Source organism: Vanellus vanellus (assembly GCF_965231255.1).
Source record: "Vanellus vanellus genome assembly, chromosome: 3".
Lineage (NCBI taxonomy): Eukaryota > Metazoa > Chordata > Aves > Charadriiformes > Charadriidae > Vanellus > Vanellus vanellus.
The window spans coordinates 55258512-55278168 of NC_138907.1; the positions used below are offsets into that span (position 1 = coordinate 55258512).

Sequence of the window (19657 nt, forward strand, 5' to 3'; positions counted from 1 at the left end):
TCAGTTTGTCTTCCCATCAAGCTCTGTATACTTTAGATTTTTTTAGTCAAAGGTTTAGATGAGCTAGGTCAGACTTTGAAAGTAGAGGCAAGCAATTGCCTTACAATCAAACACATACTGACACAAATGTATAAATCAAATCTTTGTATATGCAATTTAGATAATACAGAGAAATTACTGCTTAGTGTAGCTTTAAGTTTATCACACACTATTTCTCTCTGTAAAAGCATTACTCCAGATTTGTATATGCTGCATTGTCTGTCTGTCAGTTGTTTGGTTTGGTGTTTAGGTGTAATTTTCCAATTTTAGATTAATTGTCTTGTCACCTAAGAGTATTTCCGCAACACTCATTAGTACAAAGCACAGAATTAGAATGAACCGTTCCTGAATTCAAATTATAGGAGGGTTTATATCAGGATATTTCTCTGAGTAGGTCAGGATGATAGAATTTATTCCATCCATCATTTCAGTCTATAGCAAGGTTCATTTCTCCTGATTCCCTGGCTTATTTAGAATTTTGGGTTATCTTAGGTAGGGTTTTTTTTCGTTCCTCATTTATATTTTCATAGCTGGAGTTAGTGAGTCTGGGCAAGAAAGTTCAATTAACCTTTTTGTTATTCATGCTATAATGCTTGTATAGGTCTGTGGCATTGATGGCATGGGCAATATCATATCAGAGAATGGTGATGTGTATATGAGACGTGATCTATACAGTCAGACTTTTGTATGCCAGCAGCAGTTTATGCCCATGCAGAACTGCCTTTAGCTCCAGATGAGCCTTAGTGTTTCCACAGCTCCACATGGAAAAGCTCTCTGTGAATGAGTGAACATACTATACCACTGTATCAACACTCAGAAGAGCTTTTGTACCTCAGCAAAATGAAAAGATAAACACCACATACAACACCTAAATACAGGTGAGCCAGATCTAAATACAGAGAGCCAGAGCTGAAAATTTCCTAGTTTTTCAGCTTTTCTATGACAGTACAAGGATGTTACACAAATATGTAAAAAGTTTTTTGATATTATGTTACCATATCATATGAACAAACCAACTTTGCAAGATGGAATATATCAATATTGCTTGTTAGAAGGCAGCAACCTTCCTCATACTTTATTTTCAAAATCATAAAATCATAGAATGGTTTAGGTTGGAAAGGACCTTGAAGATCATCGAGTTCCAACCCCCCTGCCATAGGCAGGGACACCTCCCGCTAGACCAGGTTGCCCAAGGCCACGTCCAGCCTGGGCTTGAATACCTCCAGGGATGGGGCCTCAACCACCTCTCTGGGCAACCTGTTCCAGTGCCTTACCACCCTCAAAGTGAAAAACTTCTTCCTAATGTTCAATCTGAACCTGCCCTCTTCCAGTTTAAAGCCATTCTCCCTCGTCCTATCACTACATGCCCTAGTAAAAAGTCCCTCCCCAGCTCTCCTGTAGGCCCCCTTTAGGTACTGGAAGGCCGCAATAAGATCTCCCTGGAGCCTTCTCTTCTCCAGGCTGAACAGCCCCAAGTCTTTCAGCCTCTCCTCATAGGAGAGGTGCTCCAGCCCTCGGATCATCCTCGTGGCTCTCTTCTGGACACGCTGCAGCAGGTCCATGTCCTTCTTATGTTGGGGACTCCAGAGCTGGATGCAGTACTCCAGGTGGGGTCTCACAAGTGAGGTTCTTCGAGCAATCGACTATCACAAGCTCATACTTAAAATCATCATGTGTAGAGCAGGTAGAGATGCCTGTAGTTATGTTTGCCTGACATATAATTTCCTGTTTTGAACCCCTATAGCTTTGTCAAACCTTAACTATTTGTTTAGATACAAGTCTTTTTCTATCTGAGGCTCAATTCATGGCTTCAAGATCTTATCAAAATGAGATTAGAAACGAAGCACTTTTTCAAAGGTTTATTTCTTCTGTGCAGAATCTTTTGTTTGAAGAGCTTTTATGCAGAAACGTGAAGTAAAGCTCTGCCAGAAGGGCACAAATGTAGTCACTTAACTGACTGCACTGCCTCCGGGAAAAATGATGTGGATGTAGCTCTGGAAAATCGACAGCTTTATGTGCTCACTATACTGTCATTAAGAACATGCTGGTAAAATTGCTGAACTTCTTACTTGCGTTGAGTACCTCCCGTTTCTCAGTAGGAATCGTATCACTGAAATTCCCAGAAATGGCTGGAGAAGTTGTGAGGGATGAAGTAGTCAACATCACATCCTTCTGTGGGCTATGCAAGGGGGCAGGGGACAGAGCCATTTCGAGCTTTTGTCTGTTCTAGGGTAACTGCCTACTTTTAGCTTATGGCAGGTATGAAAAAAAGTTACCTCTCTTGGACAATTCGCATAGGCCTCTGACCATAAAATGCTATGTAACAACTGTCAGGAGAACTTTCAGCCTCTACACTGAACCTCTGATGTGTGGAGAAATGCTGAGTTTCACAAGCTAACAGGAATGTTGTTTGTTTTACCCTAGCTAGACTCTGACGTAGACCCATATAATTCTATGTAGTTCAAAATTTCCAGTAGCTGTTCTGGCTTCAGATATAGCAACTCTGTCAACCCCAGTGCTTTGAGTATATTATCAAATGCATAATTCAAATACTTCAAACATATAGCATGTGAAGGAATGTGTCTCAAAACATACATGATTGGTTTGGAGTTTGGCTCCATAGGTGGTTGTTTTGGCCAGTTACATCCCAGCATTGTTCACCATTGCTGTTTTCCACTCTGCCTTCCAGGATAGCAAGCCTTACCTTTCTCCATAATACCAGACTGGCGGTAACTTTAGCCATTCAGACTAACCAGAGTAAGAGTGTGCCTGCGGCTCACGGACTGGCTCACCTCACAGTAAATTGACCTATTTGGTCACATCATTTCCCGATATAAAAGAGCTTGAAGGCCTTATATTAAAAGAAAGATTCACTGTCTTACGTGCAGAATATTTTCTTGAGTCCAGTAAATGCTGCCATATGTGTGTGAAATCCAGCTGCCAACACCATCCTCACTCTCAGAGCTTCACAACTCTTGTCTTTTGGAATAAACGTTTTTAGCTTGGACACAGCCCAAAACTTAAAGCTTTACATGTATGAGTGAGGGGATGGGGGAAGGTATTCCAGTGCTGAACTCATCCTTAGTTAAAAAGAAATTTTTCATTAAGGAAAGGAAGAAAAGGACAAAGAACTTCTGCACACCTCCATATACCAAGTGTGTTTGTTAGACCACATTTCTCCACTTAAAGTTCAAGCTGCATATCAAAGCTGCAAACATTGTACTACAACTTGTCATATGCAAGACTGTGTAAGAGCTTTTAGTCTGCACACGATATTCTTTGACAGATTACTGATAGAAAAGGGAACAGTATTATAAGAAAACATAAGAATGGCTTTCAACCTAAAATCGTATCCCTGAAATTGCCAACTCTTGATTGATATTGCGTTAATGCCACTCTGTGCCTTGTAATATATTTTTGCAAGAATGAAAACAACCTGTGCAGGTTCAAAAATTCCATTAAGGGAATGTGAGAGTTTAGTAGTCTTTTATTCCCCTTCCTGATTAATTTTCCAGCCCAGAGTAACTGATTTTGTATCATTCTAATACAAGGTCACACTAAAATCCAAGTAGGTTCTTCTTGCTAGGAAGAGACATGTACATTCCCACTCAATTTTACTCCAACTGTGTCTACATTATAAAGTTCCCGGCTCTTACTGGTTCTTGCTATCTTGATTCTTCTCAATCCTGAAAACAGTGTTCCTTTTTTTATGTTCTTGCTTTGCAAGAACTGGGATATGAGAAGGAATTGTTTCCTGGGGAATTTGCAATTCACCCCTTTTCTAAGCAACCTGTCAATTAGTAGCCGATTGCCAACCAATGGAGCAGCCTTCTGCTTGGAGCTCTATTGAACTCAGTGGCAGGAGTCCCTTTTCCCATGTAATTCAGTGGAGCTCTGCAGTGGAATTGACATTACCATATTTGTAAGACTGAGGTCTAAATACAGCTGTAAATATGCACTTCTTTAAATCATCTTTAACTAGAGAAATCCCAAAGAGTCAATTAAGAAAAACAGACATCTAGAGAGTAATTCTAGCATCTCTTTCCTCTGCGAAGTGCAGAGAGAGCTGAAATTTTGCACGTTTGAACCTCAGAAGGGAAAAGAAAGAAATGGATATGTCTCTCTGTCTCTCTCTTTGCCCACAACCAAGCATCCCAGTTTTATTTATGGGTCATACTTTGCTTAACTTTCATTCATAAAGTACACACAGATTAGCAACGCTCATTATAAAAAAAAAAAAAAAAAAAAAAAAAAAAAAAAGATTTTTTTTCCCCAGAGACAATCCATTAGAGCAAAACAAGGCAGTAAGTCCCAGGCTTGGAAAACAGAAGATGCTTTGTGATTTTCAGCTCCAGTGCTGTTTTCTAGTTCTCAGCCCTCTTTCTCTTGTCCTTTTTTAAACAAACCCCTCCCCCTTCTTGTCTTAAGAAGCCAAGCTGTAAGTCCAGCTTCTGTTGTGGTTCTTCCTCCCTGTTCACTCTATATTATTCTATATTATATTATAATATTATATATTATTCATATTCTATATGAATAATATTGTATATTATTCATATTCTATATGGGAGAATATTTATTCTCCCATTTTTGCTTATTTCCTGTTAAGAAATCACCACAGTTAATCACTGCTTTGCACAAGCCACATTCTGTTGTTTAAGGAAGGAACAGAATAATTAGCAGTAAGGGATGTGCACACATCAGGTCCAACACATGAAAGGCAATGGTGGAGGTAGGGGAGCTGAATGTTTATTGTAGCAGAGTTTTATGCTTCCTTTACATTAGCCTTGGGAAGTTCTTTCCTGCTTGCCTAGGGCGAGGAAGTAAATTTTGTGCCTGAGCTGCTAACTTTTCCTGACAGTCCCACTGGGCTGGGTAATATAAATAGTCGAACTAGTGCTAACAGTTAACTTATGGCATACCAGTTCAGTTAGTTTGAGCCTTTCTACTGGATTACTTTAGAGCTCCCGGCAGGGGCTATGCTGCAATCAACTTGTACATAGGCACCGAGTGAATGTTAAAGACATCTCAAAAAATGGCTGAAAAACACACCATCCAGACAGTGCCTACATGTGCATCTTTAGCAGAGCTTGCCATCTTTGATGTGCAGTTCTTCCTGGGCACAGAACTTTTTATCCACAGTTTTATATAAGCAGGGCAGGCAATCAGTAATTGTGTGGCAATCAGAGCTGTCATTTCCCATGATTCTGCTACAAATCCTACAGTATTTGGTGTTTTCATGAAACTCTAGTCCCTGGTGTTGAGGGATGACACGTATATTTATGGAGGCAGAAAGAGAAGGGCAAGGTAAGTTTTTATCCTTTGTGCTGCAGGACAGTGACTGGCTTTCTCTTTTTTCCCTTGCAGGTATGACATCATGAACCTGCAGTACATAGAGCCCAACCGCTACGACTACGTCCTCATTGGGACCTGGCATGAGGGCGTGCTCAACATTGATGACTACAGGATTCAGATGAATAAGAGTGGAATGGTCCGATCAGTGTGCAGCGAGCCTTGCTTGAAGGGCCAGATTAAGGTGTGCCTCAGACACTTACTTTCTGCTATAGAAATGTGAATAACCAGCCAGTGTTTTCTCCCTAAACCCAGGAAAGCTTCTTTCAAGCCAAGGGATAGGACTTCACAGATCATAGAATCATAGACTGGTTTAGGTTGGAAAGGAACTTCAAGATCATCCTCAAACCAGGACAAGCTCTAACCCCCCTGCCATGGCCAAGGACACCTCCCACTGGTTGAAGGTTGCTCAAAGCTTCATCCAACCTGCCCTTGAATGCTTCCAGGGATGGGGCATCCACAACTTCCCTGGGCAACCTGTTCCGGTGTCTCACCACCCCCAGAGTGAATAATTTCTTCCTGATATCTGTTCTAAATCTCCCCTCTTAGAGTTTGAAGCCATTACCCCTCATCCTATCACTACATGCCCTTGTGAAAAGTCCCTCTTTAGCTTTCTTGCCGGCACCCTTCAGACAGTGGAAGGCTGCTATAAGGTCTCCCTGAAGTCTTCTCTTTTCCAGGCTGAACAGCCTGAACTTCCTTTTCTTCAGGAAAGCCAAAAGTATAGAAAGACTCCTAGATAACCATCTTGCTCTTACAATCCCATATAGACGCCCATGTTTTCTAAAATCGCCCTTTGTAGCGATGCAGAATCTTCTAGTGTGACAGGATTTGAATTTCACCTTATGCAAGTAAGAACAAGATTTTCACTTAGACATTGCCTAAAACATTCGGTAGCTGTGATTCACTTGGGGGATGATCCTGAAAATAATGTGATCCACAGGAATCCAGTATTTTGTTCCAGCAATAACACCTGCAAAAATAAGGGGAGGAGGGGGAAGCCTGTTTGTATCTCATGTTCCCAACAGGAGGTATGGAAACACAAATGAAAACACTCTGTGTTTACCAAACAGTAGCACTTGCATCAAGCTACAAATAATTTGCCACCTGCCTTGTCTGGATGACATAAAGAGGTGTTCCACCACTATCAAAACAGTATGGATGCAATAAGTTTAAAATGGCAAGAAGCCCATTCAGGAAAATCACCTTAGAGCAAACCTTCCTTTCTAATTTCATTTAGTAAGCACATTTGCAACTCTGTAATTCTATATGCTACTCTAAGCAATAAGTGATTGATGATTTGGCAAAGGCGTAGTGACATACTCAAACAATCTTGGAGGGGAAACATTATCAGTATTTACTACCCTCCAAAACATCTTTTCTCTGTTTTTGAGTCTGTGCAGTTTGTGTATGTGTGTATATGTAAACACCATGCATACGAAATGCCAGCTTCGGCTCCCATTGAAGTCTATTGGACTCTCTCCATAGACTGCAGGAGGAAATGTCAACAAAAAAAGCCCAGAAAGCCAGCATTCAATAAAACAAACATTTTGTATTTCACTACTGCAGTCAGCTCTGCTTATAGATGGATCGGAAGCTCCTGGAGAGAAGGCTGGATTCCTCCTTTCTGGCACAGAGCCAGAGTCTTTGTTGGAGCCCCATGAGCTGGAGATATCCTTAATCTTCCTTTCAGCCTCAGTGTAATGAAACTAGGAGTCAAGATGAGGAAACCATCTTTTCAATATTGGATTGTTACACTTAGCAGCCTTCACAGCAGAGAAAGATGCAACTTTCAGGGATGTTTGTCTCCAAAAGAGCTGTTCTGAAGCATGCTCTTGGTCACCACGTATTAGTTCCATTTTCTACTAGGACCCATTACATCCTTTTAGCAGTATATTTTTTAATTTGCTCTTATTTGAATTTCTATTTACACTAGTTTAATGTGCCCCAAAGAGACTTTCATGTAAATTGGAATTTATGTGTGTGTGCATGTGCTTGCATGTATATATATATATGTATATGCATGAATCACTCTTTGTTCTAACCTTTGACTTTGTTTGCTGCATTTTACTATGCAATAGATATTAAGTGTGGGCTGAGCTACTTGTCCTGACTTGAACCATCTCTCAGATTAAGCCTCTTCTCAAGTTTGATTGAAAATATAACACTCGCTATGCTTCTGTACCAAGGGGAAAATGATTTTGTACTTTTAATTCAGAACTGCTCCCTCCAAAAGAAAATAGAATTGTCCCCAGAGATTATCCTTGAACTCACAAACACAAATTTTAATATGCAAGGGTAGATAAAGAATTAGGATTCATGTTTTCTAGTTGTTTGAAATGTGCTGTACACAGGAATTGTGTCACATTTTAAACAGTGCAAGTGGTATCTCGTTGTTGGGGGGGCTTCTGTGTTGTCTTGTAGAGGAACGCTGCTGAGGATGTATTTTGCATTACAGGTGATCAGGAAAGGAGAAGTGAGTTGCTGCTGGATTTGCACTGCTTGCAAGGAGAACGAATTTGTTCAGGATGAATTCACGTGTAAAGCCTGTGAGCTTGGCTGGTGGCCGAATGCTGACCTGACAGGTAGGGACATGTCCCTCCAATCGCATTCCCATTTTACAGGGCACAAGGAGAATGGTGTGTGGCGGAGAGTAAGGTGACAGCATGCAGAGATATTAAAGGTACACACTTAAACACACAGCCCAATGCGGTTTAGGGTGAGTAAAAAGTGCTGTATCTTTTGGCTCAGTTCAACAGCAGTGACAATAAAGAGGATGAAATTTCTACCAAGAAGAAATGAGATGGTTTGTCTGTTCCTCCCCTTCAGTTAGCGCAAGCATTGATAAAGCTGTTAAGACTACTGATGAACTTAGCAGCATTTGCTGCAATTTTAGCAGTGATTAGCACAAAAGCTCAGTGCATCGTTGTCAGATTGACTTGATACTCTTTCTGATTGTTCTGCCGTGCAATTAGTAATATTTTATCTGGGATTTCAGGCCTTTTCAGATTTTCATGTGGTATAAAGATCACTCTCACTGCACCCGCCAGCAAAAGAAATGTCAGCAAAATCCTAAGAAAGGCTGTCAGAAGAAAGGAAAACAGCTAGAACTGGTCTCCCCTGTGTATATGCTTTGGATGAGTTATATGCTATGGCATCTTTCTGTTATTTTGTACCTATCAAGGTCAACCTCCACACCTGCTCTGGGCTTTGCAGTAACCATTACTCCAAGAAAACAGATGTAATGCACTGAGAAGCACCACCTTGACCTTGGGGTTTTCTTTGTATCGCTGTAAAAGACCACTCGTACCTCTTCCCCGTGCCGCACCTGCAAATCTTGGCTGCCAGTATTCGGCAGGGCATCATTCCTAGTCAGAGAAACAATCTGACTACCTAGCTGAAGATCAAATTTGCAGCTTATTACATATTTGTCCTTTAATATGACTGGCTGGCAACTAGATGTTGCTGCAGCATTTAACACATAGAGGAAGTATTCAAACCTTGATTAAATAGTTCCAAGAGATACTGTTAAGCTAGTCACTGAAGTGAAGTGAGCTTTCGGAGGATTTATTTTGAGAGGGAAAGCTGGCCGCTTCTCCAGCTAAAGATACATTAATCACAATAAACCGGGAAACTTGACCCATTGTCTATCTTGGTTTTCTATGGAAAATAAGCTATGGTCATATCCCAGATGTGCGTGTATCTGTCTATATCCCACACCTCTCACCCCAGCCCCCTCCTTCCTCCGGTGGGCAGCTGAACCTACTTCAAACAGATTTGTCAGGATACAGAAATCTTGGTGATCGTTCAGTTCCTTCAAGTTTCATGTAAGTGGGTTGTAGGAAGAGGAGTTCTTGAAAAATATCTTCTGTAAGGGCCCCAATTGTGGCAAAAACTTTCATATTACTAGCCACCAGAAAATCCACAGCACCCTTCATAAATGTCCTGACCATTGGAAAAGCTTATATTCAACTCCTACCTCCTAGGACACCAGTGTCTGCTAATTTTAAAGCAGATATCCATAGGCAACCATGTTCTGTTAATTTTGGAGGTTCACAGAATTGTTTGTATCTACTGTTCAGGGAAGAAAACTGGGACTTCTTTTTAATCAATAAGACAGAACAAGAACATAGTGAGAGATCAATGTGCACTTGAGCAAATATGGTTCAGCGCTACCAGCTGCCCAAAATAGCTCAAAAGGGGGCATGTCAAAAGGACAGGCACTGCTGAAAGGAGTTGAGGAAAGCATCAGTGCTGGAAAAAATCTCAGGGGCATGTTGCAATCTATTAACTTTTAATGAAATCAGTAGATGACCTGCTGATTTGTGTTTCTTCTCAGCAAGGAGACTGGACTGCTGCTGTTCTAAGATCACAGTAGCATCAGCCAAACGACAGCATAGCCATGGAATGATTTCCTAGAGAACATCAAAATGGCAGTCTGCTCCTGCACAGCTTCTTCATTCTGTCTTACTGAGGAAAAAGCTTCTTTTTTTAACCCCTGCAACTCTTATACTTGAATTGCAGTATGAAGTTGTGAAGAGAAGATGATGCCATCCTAACCTTTAGAAAAGGCACACTGAGCAAGATAAACTCTGGCTCTTGAACTTTGTGAGAGTCACCATTGGTACCGTTTAATTTGGAGTTCTCTTGCCAGGATTTCTCCCATCAAACATGTTTTTATAGCCTGCTTTTGTGTGTTGTATTCATACCCTGCCAGTCACCATAACATCTAGACACAGACGTTAACATCTCACATTTCAGATTGTTTTTCCCTTTGCCTTAAATCTGAAATGCTAAACAAGTATGCAGTTTTAGTCCCATTTTCCATCACAGATGGAGGCTTTAAAATCCTTAGTCTCTTTAAGAAACATGAAGCACATACTAACCCATTTCCTAAGACATGCTTTTCAAGGTGCTCATTCTCTCCATTTGAAATCAGTCTCTGTTGCTCAGCAATCCTTTCCTGACATTTTAATTTTATTTTTAAATGTACAAATTTTTTTTTAGATTCCTTCCCCTAAACATGTGTTCAGTGAATTGGAGTCAGCAGGCAAAAAGGTTTTCTCACCACAGATGATAAAAACCTGACCTGACAAATTGTCACTAAAACCAGTATCTTAAGGCCGTGTGCCAAGAAGAGATATCTTTTATAGTATCAGAATCTAATATAAAAAGAATGAATGTCAAGCTAGTAAACCCAGCTTACATAAATCATCTTAAATAAGCAATAAAACAAGATAAGACAGGAAGTTTTATAGAGTTATTATGAAATGAATCATAAAGGTTTGGGGCCATCAGTTACCTGGGATGTGTCAATGACCTCAGAAAACATCCTGGATTGTCTTAGTGGCCTTGCAGTATGAATATAATTTAAAAAAAAAATTAAAAAATCGATTAGCCCTCTGGCCGAGGAAATGATTCATGGTTAAAGTGCAGGGAAAATAGTACATGAAAGTTACCAAACAGCTTCTTGCTAGAAAATTTCCACTGTGAAGCTTTTGGCACTAATTCTCTTTATTTTTGAGGTGTGGGTTAGTTGCTGTGGATTTTTGGGGGGATTTTCTGTGTTGCTTGTTTTTTTTAAACCTGTAAATCCACCATTCCCTGGTTATCCTCCCCCAGTCTCAACAAGCTTCCTGAGCCCACTTTCTCATAGCTGGGAAATGACCCACCTTCACAGGTGCTGACAGCCAACAACTGTTTGCTGATATAAGCAGTGCAGGCAGCTTTTTGCAATGTTTGTAGCATATGTGGCGCTCGGGGCTTGCTGGTGCACAGGAATTACACTGATTTAACGAAACAGATTTCTAAGACCTTACACAGGATAAGCTTAAAGCAATCAATAGGCTTAACTACCATGCTGAATCAGGGCTAAGGCTCTGAAAATATCATTTAAGATGGAATAATATGAGTATGGCTTGATGTTGCTAGGCTTAAAGCCCGCGTTGACAATTAACCCTTCCAGCAACCAGACAGGCTTCTTCTTTAAGAAGTGATTTGCATGTATTAATCAACAAGCAGGAGCTTCTGATTCCTCGTCTTTTATTAAATTAAAGAAGGAGCCATCTTCCACTCAGGGCTGCCGATGGCCGGAGGTTCCCACTTCTAGTAAAAAGCTTTCCCTTCATATTTCACCATAAAAATATTGGTTGGAAGAACGGGTTTCCTCACCCATCTGAGTCTTGAAAAGACCACTTTGAGCAAAATAGAATTCCTTTTCTTTATAAAATAAGAACTCCAGTTGCACATACTATCATTTCTGTTGTTTTTTACGTTACAGGTACCTGTAACATCATTACTTGTAGTTAAGTAGACAACCTTACCTGTAGTTAAGTGAGCCTGGTACTTAGAGGCAGAGAGTAGAGAATTGTAAGACATTCTTTCAGTTCATATGACATTGGCAGTTATTAAAAGTTCAAGCAGAAATTTTCCATGTCAGGACTTTGCCTCAGGCTGATTTTTTTTTTTAATTTCAACAAAATCATTTTTTCTTCTTCTGTTTCTCAAAATGAGGTTACAGGAAAACTGTTCAACCCTGATCCATACCTCTGCTTATGTCTATGTTTGGAAGGAAGGACTTTACATTTGGTAGAGGTATCAGTTGGTAATTGGGTGTCACCCTGTGGAAGATGCATATAAATTGAGCAAAACTGTGGGCCTCAGAAGCTTTTAGCTCACAGAGGTTGGTTTCTGCAGGTACACTCTATACTGAGGAGGAAGGGGCTGAGCATGACTTTTGCTCATCACAATATCAGACCCCTTGCTAAGATTTGGCAGCAAAACTGAGAGGAAAAAAATGCCTCTCTTATGCCTTTCCCTGCTCTTCTCAGCTGCCTCCAACAACCCAGACAGGCAGAGGTGATGAGCAGCCAGTCCAGGATGTGGAAAGCTGGAGCAGCAGTGTTCATAAGGGAGACATCTGGGTGGAGAGGTGACTGGCTAGGAAAAAAACTGAACTGGAAGGGGAACCGAGATGGGGATGGTGAGAGACTGGGAGGAAAGATACTTGAGAGGTGGGGGAAGGGCACAAAAAGTGAGCTGGGTCCAAGGGAAACTGGAGGAGGACAGAAACAAGAAGTAGAAAAGGCCACAGATATTTTCCTTGTGATACAGAAATATGTTAAAAGCATTTTGGTGCTCTTAAGTCAATAACAGAAATTAGGAAATGCCAGAATGAAGGTTTTCAGTAACTCAGCTTCACAACTGTAACGTCCTATTTACACAGAGGATTTTATTTTCCCTGTAATGTTATTACATCTTCAGCACAGTGAGGAAGGTACCAAGAGAATTCTTTAACTTGAGTGTGGGAGAGAGCAGTTAAGTACCATCTTACTATGTTTGCACATCTGTACCAGTCAATAAAGGAGAGCCTTTCCAGTCGTTTTTTAAAGGCATGCATGTTTTCTGGGCTTGACTTTTCCATAAGTATTACATTATGTTATTTAGTGGAAAAACAAAGCACAGAGGGTTTGACAAAATGAGAATAAGGTAATGCTTACAGAAGAAATAGCAGAAATATACTAGGAAGATGCAGTTCCGTTACAACTTTGAATTTATTACTGTTTTTCTGCCCATAGTTCTCTAACTAATTTCTATTATTTGTAAAATCACCCTCACAAAAATGTATTGGGTCAAATTTTAGTGATTTTGATAAAGACTAAAATAAGTTAGCCTGAGGAGGTCAAAAAGCTACACATTCGGATATTCTGATTTGTAACAATCCTTTCCCTGCTGAAATGAAGGGATGGTGCTGAGTTCGTCTGGCTTTGATATGCTGGGCTTGTCAGGAGGTATTCTCCAGAAAAATCATGAAAAAATTTCCAAATCTCATTTCCCTTTGTAGCTTCATGAGCAAATGTTTGGGACACCCAAAATTGATGGCTGTTTTTTGAACATATTTCATCCAAACTTTTCTATGCTGCAGCTCACTCCTTTGTAAAATGGTTTTAATAATCCCTGGCACATAGGTATGAGCTAATGTTTGGATTATATTGGGAGTCAGAAAAAAAAGTTCTGTCTTCAAGAAGCAACCTTTCTAACACTCTGTCTCTTTTCTGTACACTACAGGCTGTGAACCCATCCCTGTAAAGTACCTCCAGTGGAGCAATATAGAGTCTATTGTGGCTGTGGTCTTTTCCTGCCTGGGGATCCTGGTCACCATGTTTGTCACCCTTATCTTTGTGCTCTACAGGGACACCCCTGTTGTCAAATCCTCCAGCCGGGAGCTCTGCTACATTATCCTTGCTGGCATCTTTCTGGGTTACGTCTGCCCTTTCACCCTTATAGCTAAACCCACCACGACATCCTGCTACCTCCAGCGCCTTCTGGTGGGTCTCTCCTCTGCCATGTGCTATTCTGCCCTCGTGACCAAAACCAACCGCATTGCACGCATCCTGGCAGGCAGCAAAAAGAAGATCTGTACCCGCAAGCCACGTTTCATGAGCGCATGGGCCCAAGTAGTCATTGCCTCCATTTTGATCAGTGTGCAGCTGACACTGGTAATCACGCTGATAATCCTGGAGCCCCCGATGCCCATCCTTTCCTACCCCAGCATTAAGGAAGTTTACCTTATCTGCAACACCAGCAACCTAGGTGTCGTGGCTCCTGTGGGCTACAATGGACTCCTCATCATGAGCTGCACGTACTATGCCTTCAAGACTCGCAATGTGCCTGCCAATTTCAATGAGGCCAAGTACATTGCATTCACCATGTACACCACTTGTATCATCTGGCTGGCCTTTGTGCCTATCTATTTCGGGAGCAACTACAAGATCATCACCACCTGTTTTGCAGTGAGCCTGAGCGTGACAGTGGCGCTGGGCTGCATGTTCACTCCTAAGATGTACATCATCATAGCAAAGCCTGAGAGGAACGTCCGCAGTGCCTTCACCACCTCAGATGTGGTGCGTATGCATGTCGGGGATGGCAAGGCACCTTGCAAGTCCAACACTTTCCTCAACATATTCCGGAGAAAGAAGCCAGGGGCCGGAAATCCAAAGTAAGTGATTGACTGCAGGTACACATCTATCTGTATATGTCCCTCTCTTTGCCATCCTCTCTGGGTTGACCATAGTCTGCTGAATAGTAAGGTACGTAACAGTTTTTCATCTCACATGTAGCAGAAAAGGTGGAAATGATCCTTTAGATCTAAGCTTCAGATGGATATCGACATGCTGCTGCTTATTCTTTCCTGCCCTAAAGGCAGCCCTGTACACGACTCCATCTACCTCTGGGGCAGGTCAGGCAGTGGCAGAGTAACCGAGCTCCATTTGCAGCTTCTCCCGTCTCTCCGTGCATGTGATGGGGATCTCACACCCCTACGTGCAGTTGCTCTGCATTTTGTTCAGACTGATATGTTATCGTAGCCTTTTGGGGAAGGGGATGACAAATCTATGTCTGAGTGGTTGTAAATCACATGTACTTGTCTAAGGCCACCGGGATGTGTGCGTGAAAGCTGGGGATTGTAGTTTTTTAAAACTGCAAACAGTAGTTTTTAAGGTAGTGTTTTGTGGCTGTCCTCATGATTGTGATCCAGAAACACCCTTCATACTATCCCTATGCTCTATTTAATATTCAGAATTATGAGCAATACTCTTGTCATCATTAATGTAAACTTGCCCATGTTCTCAAACCCAGTGGTGGTGTGAAAGTTGCAGGAGTCAACTGATGGTGAAAATGAACTTGCATCCACATCTATTGAACTTCTTTTCCTTGCCAATAATGAAAAAGAACCCAGCTGCAGCAGAGGGGGAGAGAGAGCTGTTACTTCAAACAGCATCTCCCTGTGAGCAGCTGTTTGAACATTTGCATTCTTTATTATCTTATTGCTTTTTAATCTTTAAAGAAGCACCAAAGGGCTAGACATTAGCTTAGAATATTTTTGTCCCAATCAAAAACAAAAACCCAAAATAATAAAGAACCAGTGAAGTCTACATTTCTGACCTTCTTGATAGAATTAAAATTCGTTTAGTTTCCAGCTCTTTGGGATCTGTAGGCTTCTCTGAGTCACTCGAGTTTGTTTTGATTCTGTTTGCATAAGAACCTTTTTCCTACATCCTGGAGATGGAAGGGATAAGGATGGAGGTAATACCACAGAAAACCCATGCTGTGATCAATTTTGCCTTTATGCTACTTCAATACTTTTTATTTTGTTGCCAGAGAGGGGGTCGGAAGAGAAAGGAGTGGAGACATAAGTAACCCAAATATACAGCTCAGTGTGCCATGGATGCCACAATAAGAATGCCAGGTCCTCAGCTAGACAGAGCGAGCTGGGAATGGCAGGCAGTACTGGGAGCCCCCATGCAGGGAGATGGCCAAAAATCTCTGTAGCTCAAGAGCTTGAATTTCATCCAAATAGAAAGATGGAGCCTGATCCACCTTCCTTTCACTCTGTGGAAGTCGAATGGGGTCTTACACGTCTGTAAGAAACCAGCGTGCTGCTTCTGCAGCGTAGTCTCTGGTGAACGCTGTTAGTATCTTTAAGATGATGGCTGTCAAACAAAAGGACTATTGAGTATTTTAGATCATGAGAGACTTAGTAATTATTTCTTTGTTGGGCTCGCCGTTCTTCTACTTTCACTGAGAAAATTGTACTTTAAAAGATCCAAATGCAATATATTTAGAATACAGCTCACGATCTGAGAAAATATTTAATCCTCTTCAAAAACCAAGCTTCTCCCTCAGCATTGTCACTTTTAAAAACCAGCAGGGCTTACCTGAGCTTTTTAGCAGTTTATTGCTTAATTTTAGTAAGATTTTCTTGACCTCTCTGTCGAGCCTGTGTGAGCAGTATGAAGCAAAAAAGCCCTACAGAGCTTTAAGGTGCTCTTCTAAACTAAAAACTCAACACCCAGTTAAGATGCTTTTTTGTCTCAGGTCAAGCCTCCAGATCTTTTACACAGCAAAATCCCAACCTCTGACCTAAACCTCTTGTGCATTTACTATGTTCTTCACCTAAACCAGCACAGATGCGGAGTCATGCCAGGCTTGCCGATGGAGAAGGACAGCATACCTCTCTCTACGTGGGCATGAAGAACTGAAAGCAGTGTAGTATACAAACGTGCACCTTTGGAAATAAAGTCACAAGATGGCACAAAAAGTCATTTCAGGGCTTTGGAGGGTATTTTAGCTGCTAGCAAAGTCCATTGCAAAGCTTGTGAGGACATTGCACTGACACAGATAAAAAAGTGTGAGTCACTGAGGAAATCAAGGAGGAAAAAGTAGAATTTGCTGGAGCCTTTGAAGCACCTAGGTAACTCAAATGTGTAGTCAGGTCTTTCCTGAAACAGGACTTGAAACTACTGGAATATGTTTAATGCCCACAGGAATGGCTTCCACATTGATTTTCAAAGTTGTTTTTGTTTTTTTGTTGGTTTTTTTTTTTTATTATTTCCTATCAAAATCTGGTATTTATTTGCTAGTTTTTCAGTAATTCAGACCCCTGAGCATGTTGATCTGCTCCTTGATTCTGTAATTGTCCCTCCCTATGGCCACATTTTTCTGACTGTAAGTGGCCAGCAGTGCTTCACTCAAAATATTTCTTTTCCAGCTGTCTTACAACTTCCCATTCATTTCCTTGTTGTCTCTTCTCTCTTTTCCTAGCTTGTTTTTCTTTTTCTACTTTTTAATTTGTATCTCTTTTCCTGTTTGTATCAAACCTCTCCTCAGTTAATCCAGTGAATTCTAATTCCTAGACAGAAAAGTGGCATCCATCTAAACTAAGTTGGTGTGCAAATATAGAGTTAAAATGAGTTCGTTTTAAAAATGGAAACTAGTTTACATTTACAAGGGCAAGTCAAACTTATGTAAGCCTTGATAAAGCACTCACATGCAATGTTGTGCTGTTAGTTTAACTAGTATAGCCTGGGGACTAGAGCAAGCCAAGCCACTCTTCCTTTCTCTTTCCTAAAGCAGAACAAAAGAATTAACCAGGGATGTCTATTAACACAGGATCAAAACCTTCATGTGCTGATACAGAGGTCAGACACTCCCCTTGAAATATGTCTGTCCCAGTTGCATTACCAACAGAGTTTGAATGACAATAAATTGTTTAGGAACACTGGTCTGCACTTAAATAACAAAGCATGCTGCCTTTACTGATCTCTAGAGCTCTGAAGATGCTATGTGCAATCATGAGGCTTCAAACTCTCTCTTACTTGGTTGAATTAAACCATGGGCCACTACAGCCAATCCTGTTTTAAACAGAGCTGGTTGGGAACTTTCCAGTTCATCAGAAAATTCTGGCCTCTCAAAATGCTTCATAGAATTGGTCTTTGATGGAAGGCATCCTCTCTCGGCCAGGGGGACGACTTTTTTTTTTTTTCCCATGAAGGCACTCACTTAGGTTAAGAGCATCTCCACTTCTCAAGTAAATGCCCTATAACTGGACTATGCACTGTCTCGGGGCGAGTCTCCTCCTTTCTCTCTGTTCTTGACCAGCAATGTGTCCTGGAACTGAGAAGAAAAATCCTGACGCAAACCCTAGAGAAATACTTTGTATTATTCTGTGAGAGCACTTGAATCTGGGTCTGAGAGATCCCTTGTGTGTGTCTTCAGTACTAAGCTACTGTCAGTCTCTCCCTCTTGTCAAATGAATATTTAAATATGTATAAAAAATGGAACAGCTCCATCAGGAGAGAAGGAGAGAGAGTGATATCTGCTGCTTTTATTGAAGCTTTGTGGGGACATTTATTGTTAGAGTTTACTGCTTGATGACATTATGAGATCCTGACTGTTACGGGATGATGGCATAGCAGCATTTTTTAGGAGAGCATTTTTAACCTTTTCTTTTTTTCCCCCAACTGTGAGATTGTAGCTTTCGGATATGGATCTTGCTGTGATCACAAGCCTTGTTCTTGACCACAAATGTTACTTTGTTCTACGAGGGTCAATCAGCTTGAAGAGTAGCACTCCTGTGCAGTGCCTGTACAATTGCTTCCCTGAGGAAGCAATGCTTCTTTCTGTACTATGTGACAGAAAAATAACCAGTGATATAGAAGATGCTGATCTTGATGAGGGTTCAGGAAGCACCTTCTCCAGCCACTGCTTCAAATGGACCCTACTGATGTGCAGGAGGCTGAAGCCAGGCCTGTCGCCTGCAGGTCTGTTGTGCTGCTTTTCTGTAGTGCGCATACGCACTTCAAATAAAGTTTGAGCCACACAGCAAGGCTTACCTCTTCTCCCATGCTTCTTGTGGCTGCAGTGGCATGAGAAAGATCAGTGTTGCAGAGGGGAGCGCAGGGGACAAGTTCATTGTGCATCATTGGGTAATTAGCTCCAGGCTTGGCAGCGAAGCTTAGCTGCTGCCTCTGTCTTTACGTATAAATGATTTAAAATTTATGGTTGAGACCCCAGGTCTGGACACCATTTTAGTGCATTTTGAATCAGAATAAGTAAGGATTTACACGTCAACATACGTTGTGTAGCAAAATCTGAGTGGATAGGAAGGCCAACTAGCAATACTTACTGAGTGGCCAGGATTCCACATTAATGCATAAACCACCTGCTTCCCCCCTTGTGATTTTAATATATTTACATTCAATTATTTTTCCTCCAGCTCTCTGCCCTCAGAAACGAATGGTTTTTTAAAAATATTTCTAAACATGTACTTTTTATTTAGCTTTTTAACATGTTTTGGCACTCCATGCCTCTAGGCTGCTCTCACAGGCATCCCCACTAAGCAGTGTCCAGGCAGTCACCTGGGCCAAGGATCTCTCAAAACGGCTTAATTCTGTTCCAATAAAAAATTTCGGGCAACCCAACATCTCCTAGTACATTTTCCCTGCTTCCGTTACAGGAGCTGCCTCCTGTTCTTTGTCCTCTCTCCCTCTGTACTGGGTGGCCTCACATACAGTTTTTTAACTGGGAATCAGATTTCTCAGTTACCTCTAGTAAGATGTGTCTGTTCCCTTACCAGGGCTTAGGGAACCATCTGCTTTTCTGTCTTGCCAGTTATAAAATTATCTCCAGGTATTCTTAAGTTACTCTTTCTCTTTAAACTGACTTGCTGAGCTTGCGCAAGCGATGCTGACATGCCATGTTTTTCAAGGACTCATTTCACTTGGCGACTCGCAGTCCACAAAGGCTTTTGGACTCCTCAGCTCCTTCATTTTCAAAGCCTCCCACAGACACGCAGTGAGGGGAATCTTAGCATAAGCACGTCCAGAAGGCAGGACATTTTGTTTCACTCTTTTTTCCTGATGGTGGGAGGAGGCAAATGCACAGTGCAGCATGGCAAGAGTTGGAGCTTCCAGACACAGAGAGTAAATGT

General features: G+C 41.4%; 1 protein-coding gene across 2 annotated transcripts in view; it reads left to right on the plus strand.

Annotated features, from left to right (window-relative positions):
• Positions 1-19657, plus strand: part of GRM1 (glutamate metabotropic receptor 1) — a gene marked incomplete at both ends in the record, with an annotated part of 196134 nt that overhangs the window by 152856 nt on the left and 23621 nt on the right. For both annotated transcript variants that reach the window (XM_082480687.1, XM_082480688.1), the window contains 3 exons: positions 5404-5572; positions 7847-7973; positions 13456-14386. In XM_082480687.1, coding sequence (XP_082336813.1) covers positions 5404-5572; positions 7847-7973; positions 13456-14386 — 1227 coding nt within the window. The remainder of the gene's footprint in view (positions 1-5403; positions 5573-7846; positions 7974-13455; positions 14387-19657) is intronic.